Here is a 7,500-nt window from a genome sequence, read left to right as displayed (position 1 = left end):
TTGTGATTCCAGATCTAAAATGTTCCTAAAAGGAAGAAAAATAAAGACAGACGTGTTCATTTAACCTGAATCTGTAATGACAGTGTGAGGGGTCGTGATACTCTACGCTGCAGCTGCTCCACCTGAGGGGTTTCTGACCAGCACTTCCTGTCTTTGACCAGCACTTCCTGTCTTTGACCAGCACTTCCTGTCTTTGACCAGTACTTCCTGTCTTTGACCAGCACTTCCTGTCTTTGACCAGTACTTCCTGTCTCTGACCAGCACTTCCTGTCTTTGACCAGCACTTCCTGTCTCTTCCTGTCTTAGGAACGGTATGACAGAAAATTTGGCGGTTTCGGTTATCGTGGCTTTTTCAAATCGCGGTTATCATCCCATGCCTAGCGCCGAGACTCCAGTTAGACTCCTCAGATTTACCAAAGACTGTCAGTCATTATTCTGGGACTGTGGAAATCGTTTGGTCTAAGCCCAGCATAATACTGAGACACAGAAACACTGATTTATATACGGAGGCCAGGAAGAAGCTGATGGATCCTAATAAATAATAAAGACTAATAATAATCCGCTGCTGTATTCTTGTGTAATCTTGGTCTGTCTGAACTCGGAGGAAGGAAGGAAGGAAGGAAGGAAGGAAGGAAGGAAGGAAGGAAGGTCTTGTGTAATCTTGGTCTGTCTGAACTGGGAGCAGCTCTGCGGTATTTCACCAGCCGGGTGGAAAGTGTGCTGGACTCTGATCTGGACTGAGCTCAGCGTGAGTCCAGGAAGCAGGCAGCAGCTAGCGAGACGCCGTCGGTCTGAGAGCAAACTGTGAGGCTTCACAGCGACACGGGAGGTTTCTGAATAACACGCAGGCAGCAGATTTAAAAAAAGAAAAGCAGCTGGATCTGATCCCAACGGTCAGAGTAGAGTAAATATTCAGAGCTGGCACTTCATCGCTACGAGCTGCAGAGTCAGAGTCCACACCTGAGCCTCACCTGAGCCTGACCTCCCCCTCCTCTGTCCTTCCTTCCTTCCTTCCTTCCTTCCTTCCCGGCCTCTCCAACACTAACCCAACCTCAGCATAGCTTTCCTCTGTCCGTCCTTCCTCTGTCTGTCCTTCCTTCCTTCCTTCCTTCCTTCCTTCCCCTCCTCTCCAACACTAACCCAACCTTAGCATAGCTTTCCTCTGTCCTTCCTTCCTTCCTTCCTCTGTCCTTCCTTCCTTCCTTCCCGTCCTCTCCAACACTAACCCAACCTTAGCATAGCTTTCCTCTGTCCTTCCTCCCTTCCTTCTTTCCTCCGTCCTTCCTTCCTTCCTTCCCGGCCACTCCAACACTAACCCAACCATAGTATAGCTTTCCTCTGTCCTTCCTCCCTTCCTTCTTTCCTCTGTCCTTCCTTCCTTCCTTCCCGGCCTCTCCAACACTAACCCAACCATAGCATAGCTTTCCTCTGTCCTTCTTTCCTCTGTCCTTCCTTCCTTCCTTCCTTCCCGTCCTCTCCAACACTAACCCAACCTCAGCATAGCTTTCCTCTGTCCTTCTTTCCTCTGTCCTTCCTTCCTTCCTTCCTTCCCGTCCTCTCCAACACTAACCCAACCTCAGCATAGCTTTCCTCTGTCCTTCTTTCCTCTGTCCTTCCTTCCTTCCTTCCTTCCCGTCCTCTCCAACACTAACCCAACCTCAGCATAGCTTTCCTCTGTCCTTCTTTCCTCTGCCCTTCCTTCCTTCCTTCCTTCCCGTCCTCTCCAACACTAACCCAACCATAGCATAGCTTTCCTCTGTCCTTCCTCCCTTCCTTCTTTCCTCTGTCCTTCCTTCCCGTCCTCTCCAACACTAAACCCAACCTTAGCATAGCTTTCCTCTGTCCGTCCTTCCTTCCTTCCTTCCTTCCCGTCCTCTCCAACACTAACCCAACCATAGCATAGCTTTCCTCTGTCCTTCCTTCCTTCCTTCCTTCCCCTCCTCGCCAAAACCCAACAAACCCCCTACCTTAACTTCAACATGTTTTAATATAAACCCAATCTTAACCTTAGCATGTTTAATATCAGTTTATGGATCCTCAGTTTTTACTGTTCCTTCCTTCCTCCTTTCCTTCCTCCCTTCCTTCCTCTCTCCCTCCCTCCCCCCTTCCCTTCCTTCTTTCCTCCCTCCCTCCCACCTACCTTCCTTCCTTCCTTCTTCCTTCCTTCCTTCCTTCCTCCTTCTCTCTTTCTTTCCTCCCCCCTACCTTCCTCCCTTCCTTCTGTTCTTCTTTCCTTCCTTCCTTCCTTCCCTCCTTCCTTCTTTCCTCCCTTCCTTCCTCCTTTCCTTCCTTCCTCCCTCCCTTCTTTTTTCCTTCCCTCCCTCCCACCCTCCTTCCTTCTTTCCTCCCTCCCACCTACCTTCTTTCTTTCCTCCTTCCCACCTACCTTCCTTCCTTCCTTCTTTCCTTCCCTCCTTCCCCCCTTCCTTCCTCCTTTCCTTCCTTCCTTCCTTCTTCCTCCCTTCCTTCCTTCCTTTCCTTCCCTCTTCCCTCTTGGTGTTGTGAGCAGCAGCAGCAGATTAAAGCCGCTCGGACACATTTTGTCTGGTTGATGTTAAACTCAGAGTAAATATGACTTCTCTCCTCTTTTGGCTCTGCAGCCGTTTCATCTTCAACCTTTTAGCTCGAAAATGTCACGAAGCTGCTCGTCGTCTTCAGCTGCTCGTCCTCAGCAGCTTCACACCGTCTCTATAATGGCTCCTAACCACACGCCAAATACAGCAGGGAGCCAACACCGAGACAGGAACCGCCGTCCTCTCTGTGTCTCTGTCCTCTCTGAGTCCTCTCTCTGTGTCCTCTCTCTGTCCTCTCTCTCTCTGTCCTCTCTGTCCTCTCTCTGTCCTCTCTCTGTGTCCTCTCTCTCTCTGTCCTCTCTCTCTCTGTCCACTCTCTGTGTCCTCTGAGTCCTCTCTGTGTCCTCTCTGAGTCCTCTCTCTGGGTCCTCTCTCTGTCCTCTCTGTCCTCTCTGAGTCCTCTCTGTGTCCTCTCTCTGTGTCCTCTCTCTGTCCTCTCTGAGTCCTCTCTGAGTCCTCTCTCTGGGTCCTCTCTCTGTCCTCTCTGTCCTCTCTGAGTCCTCTCTGTGTCCTCTCTCTGTGTCCTCTCTCTGTCCTCTGAGTCCTCTCTGAGTCCTCTCTGAGTCCTCTGAGTCCTCTCTCTCTCTGTCCTCTCTCTGTCCTCTCTCTCTCTGTCCTCTCTCTCTGGGTCCTCTCTCTGTCCTCTCTCTCTGGGTCCTCTCTCTGTCCTCTCTCTGTCCTCTCTCTGTGTCCTCTCTCTGTCCTCTCTCTGTCCTCTCTGAGTCCTCTCTCTGTCCTCTCTCTGTGTCCTCTCTCTGTCCTCTCTCTGTCCTCTCTGAGTCCTCTCTCTGTCCTCTCTCTGTGTCCTCTCTCTGTCCTCTCTCTGTCCTCTCTGAGTCCTCTCTCTGTCCTCTCTGAGTCCTCTCTCTGTCCTCTCTCTCTGTCCTCTCTGAGTCCTCTCTGGGTCCTCTCTCTGTCCTCTCTCTCTCTGTCCTCTCTCTCTCTGTCCTCTCTGAGTCCTCTCTGTGTCCTCTCTCTGTCCTCTCTGAGTCCTCTCTGTGTCCACACACCACGGCTTTAACACCACATCTCTGAATGAGACTCTAACATGCTGCTGTCAGAGGACTTTTATTTTGTAAAGAAACAGGAAGTCCATAATAAGCTCTGATATATTTCAGTGTTCACGTTCTGCAGGTTCTCACACAGACGTGACATTTATGACATCACTCTGCAGCAGCCAGCTCTCGGGTCAAAGGTCAGAGGTCGGGTTTGTTTTGAGCTGAGAGAGAGGATGAAAGGAAGATGAAGACGATGATGAAGATGAAGATGATGATGATGAAGATACTCACTGCCGGATGAAGAGTCGTTGTTGAAGTCCAGAGCTTCCACGATCAACGTGTACGATCTCTGCAGAGAGACGGAGAGCGAAGGGTTAAACATGTTAAACTGATGATGTCATTAACCCTCCTGTTGTCCTCGAGTCAAGGAAGGAAAGGAGGGAAGGAGGGAAGGAGGGAGGAAGGAAGGAAGGAAGGAAGGAAGGAAGAAAGAAGGAAGGAAAGGAGGGAAGGAGGGAGGAAGAAAGGAAAGAAGGACAGAGGAAAGAAGAAAGGGAGGAAGGTAGGGGGAGGAAAGAAAGAGAGAAGGGTTAGGGTTAGGAGAGGAAGGAAGGAAGGAAGGAAGGAAGGAAGGAAGGAAGGAAGGAAAGGAGTAAGGACAAAAAGAGGAAGGAATTTAGGAGAGAAGGAAGGAAGGAAGGAATGAAGGAAAGGAGGGAAGGAGGGAGGAAGGAAGGAAGGAAGGAAGGTAGGGGGAGGAAAGAAAGAGAGAAGGGTTAGGGTTAGGAGAGGAAGGAAGGAAGGAAGGAAGGAAGGAAGGAAGGAAGGAAGGAAAGGAGTAAGGACAAAAAGAGGAAGGAATTTAGGAGAGAAGGAAGGAAGGAAGGAATGAAGGAAAGGAGGGAAGGAGGGAGGAAGGAAGGAAGGAAGGAAGGTAGGGGGAGGAAAGAAAGAGAGAAGGGTTAGGGTTAGGAGAGGAAGGAAGGAAGGAAGGAAGGAAGGAAGGAAGGAAGGAAAGGAGGAAGGACAAAAAGAGGAAGGAATTTAGGAGAGAAGGAAGGAAGGAAGGAATGAAGGAAAGGAGGGAAGGAGGGAGGAAGGGAGGAAGGAAGGAAGGTAGGGGGAGGAAAGAAAGAGAGAAGGAGGGAGAGAGGAAGGAAGGAAGGAAGGAGGGAGAGAGGAAGGAAAGAAGGAAGGAAAGAAGGAAGGAAAGAAGTAAGGACGAAAAGAGGGAGGAATTTAGGAGAGAAGGAAGGAAGGAAGAAAAGAAAGGAGTAAGGAGGGAGGGAGGAAGGAAGGAAAGAAGGAAGGAAGGAAGGACATAAACATTAAAACACTTTATTTACATTAGTGACAGGAAGTTAAAATGTTCTCAGTGTTACTACAAAATAAAATAAATGACCAATCTGAGGTTAAAGTGTAATAAAGTATCTACAGACACTACTATAAACATCACATTCAGCTCAGTCCAATAAATCTGTTAGAATAAGAATGATAATCTATAATAAAAAATAAAAACTATAATAAAATAAAAACAATAAAAGTTTTAATTATTATTTTATTTTATTTTATTTTGTATTTTTTTAGACGCAGGAAACAAAAACTCAAAACATCCTGAAGTCAGTTTTAGTCTCTAATTCCACTTTTTCTTTTTTTTTGTTTCACAGCATTCATGTGGTTTGTGGTGTGTGTGTGTGTCTCTCTCTCTCTCTGTGTGTGTGTGTGTGTCTCTCTCTCTCTCTGTGTGTGTATGTGTGTGTGTCTCTCTCTGTGTGTGTGTGTGTGTGTGTGTTTATGTGTGTGTGTGTGTGTGTGTGTGTATGTGTGTGTGTGTGTGTGTGTTACAGTCCTATTATTTGGTCTCTCTTTGTCTCTCTTAAAGCCACTGTCGCTCTCACCGCTATCGAATAACACACAGACCAGAGCCAGAGAGTGTGTGTGTGTGTTTATCCGTGTGTGTGTATGTGTGTGTGGTGTGTGTGTGTGTGTGTGTGGTTTGAGGCCTCTCTCTCTCTCTCTCTCTCTCTCTCTCTCCGTAGTGACACTGGCTTTCTAACATTCACACCATCTAAACTCTGAGCTCGACATCAACCAGACTCCAAAACTCAGAGCAGAGGAACACACACAGGGCTGGAGAGTGTGTGTGTGTGTGTGTGTGTGTGTGTGTGTGTGTGTGTGTGTGTGTGTGTGTGTATGTGAGAGAGAGCTGTTTGAAGCCACAGACATGATTTATGGTTCAGGTTTAAAGGGCAGCATTATGTCAGCGTGTTTCCATCCACCTGGTTTATGAGCGTCGGAGTGGAAACAGGAAAGAGTCCAGAGTCAAGAAAGGAAGGAAGGAAGGGAGGAAGGAAGGAAGGAAAGGAGGGAGGAAAGGAAAGGAGGGAGGAAGGAAAGGAGGGAAGGAGGGAGGGTGGAAGGGAGGAAAGAAAAAGGAAGGAAAGGAGGGAGGAAGGATAAAGGAAGGAAAGGAGGGAGGAAGGAAGGAAGGAAGGGAGGGAGGAAGGAAGGAGGGAGGGTGGAAGGGAGGAAAGAAAAAGGAAGGAAAGGAGGGAGGAAGGATAAAAGGAAAGGAAAGGAGGGAGGAAGGGAGGAAAGGAAAGGAAAGGAAAGAAGAAAGGAGGGGGGGGGAAAGGAGGAAGGAAAAAGGAAGGAAAGGAAGGAAGGAAGGAGGGAGAAAGGAAGGAAGAAAGGAAAGGATGGAGGAAGGAGGGAAGAAAGGGGGATGGAGGAAGTACAGACAGAAGGAAGGAAGGAAGGAAGGAAGGAAGGAAGGAAGGAAGGAAGGAAGGAAGGGAGGAAAGAAGAATAAGACGGGGTCAATTTGACCCGGGAGGACGGCACGAGGGTTAAGAAGCTCTGATGAAGATATAATAACACAAATATCTGCTTTAAAGTTGAGTTTCAGCTCATAGTTTCCTGTTCTGGTTCACTCTCAGCGCTCTCATATACCCCTTTTCCACCGAGCTGGAGCCAGTGCTGGTTCGGAGCTAGTGCTAGAGTCAGTGCTCAGTTGGTGCTAATCCAAGCACCTCTTACGAACCTGTTGCTTTTCCACCGCCAAGGAGCCACGCGATTACGTCACTGTATAACGGAGCCAGCGCTCGCCTCTGAAGCACTTCCATGATTCACCAGTGAGAGGCGAAGAAATGAAGAAGAAGAAGAAGAAGAAGAAGAAGAAGAAAAAGAAGAAGAAGAAGAAGAAGACAAAGAAGAAGAAGAAGAAGAAGACGACAGCTCTGGCAAAAAAATATAAAAATAGTACCTTTAATCAACAAATCTTTAACCCTCTGTAAATGCCACGTCAGCTAATGAACGTTAGCCCCGTTAGCCCCGCTAGCCCCGCTAGCCGGCTAATAAACGCTAACCCCGCTAGCCAGCTAATAAACGTTAGCCCCGCCCCCAGTCCGCTGACGTAATCGGTTCTTGCTTTAGACCAGCAAAGAGTCGGTGCTTGCTCTGGCTCCGTTCTGAGGCTCGGGGCTGGAGCTTTGGCGGTGGAAAAGCAAAGAACCGGTGCTTAGTCTAGTCAGGCTCTGGCTCCAAACAAGCACCAGCACCAGCTCCAGCTCCAGCTCCAGCTTTAGTGGAAAAGGGGTATCATAGTGTGGTTTTCAAAATAAAAGCTGTTTAAAAAGTGGCTGTACTCTACCTGCTCAGCACCAAACAGCAAACACTATGATCATTATGTCCTCTCAGGTTTTTCTTTCTGTTTTATTATCAGCTGCTTGTTGACAGTAACAACATTTCTCTTTCACTGAATCAGGACGAGAATCAGTCTGTCCTCTCCGGCTCGTTTAAAACTGATCCTGATCTGATTCACACACACCTGAGTTTAACACGTGATCAGCTGCTTCTACAACACAAGCAGAGTAAAACCATGTTAGTATTCTCACATTAAACATCATTTAGCTTGTTCCTTTTACATG

The 7,500-nt window shown here is 48.1% G+C and overlaps 1 protein-coding gene across 1 annotated transcript in view; it reads right to left on the bottom strand.

Annotated features, from left to right (window-relative positions):
* The window catches only part of LOC128378670 (protein jagged-1a-like), a 32,194-nt gene that overhangs the window by 16,225 nt on the left and 8,469 nt on the right, over window positions 1-7,500 (bottom strand). The window contains exon 3 of the mRNA XM_053338239.1: window positions 3,863-3,920. Coding sequence (XP_053194214.1) covers window positions 3,863-3,920 — 58 coding nt within the window. The remainder of the gene's footprint in view (window positions 1-3,862; window positions 3,921-7,500) is intronic.

Source organism: Scomber japonicus, chromosome 2 (genome assembly GCF_027409825.1).
Source record: "Scomber japonicus isolate fScoJap1 chromosome 2, fScoJap1.pri, whole genome shotgun sequence".
Lineage (NCBI taxonomy): Eukaryota > Metazoa > Chordata > Actinopteri > Scombriformes > Scombridae > Scomber > Scomber japonicus.
Note: the sequence above shows the minus strand (reverse complement) of the source record. Positions and strands in the feature narration are given on the sequence as shown.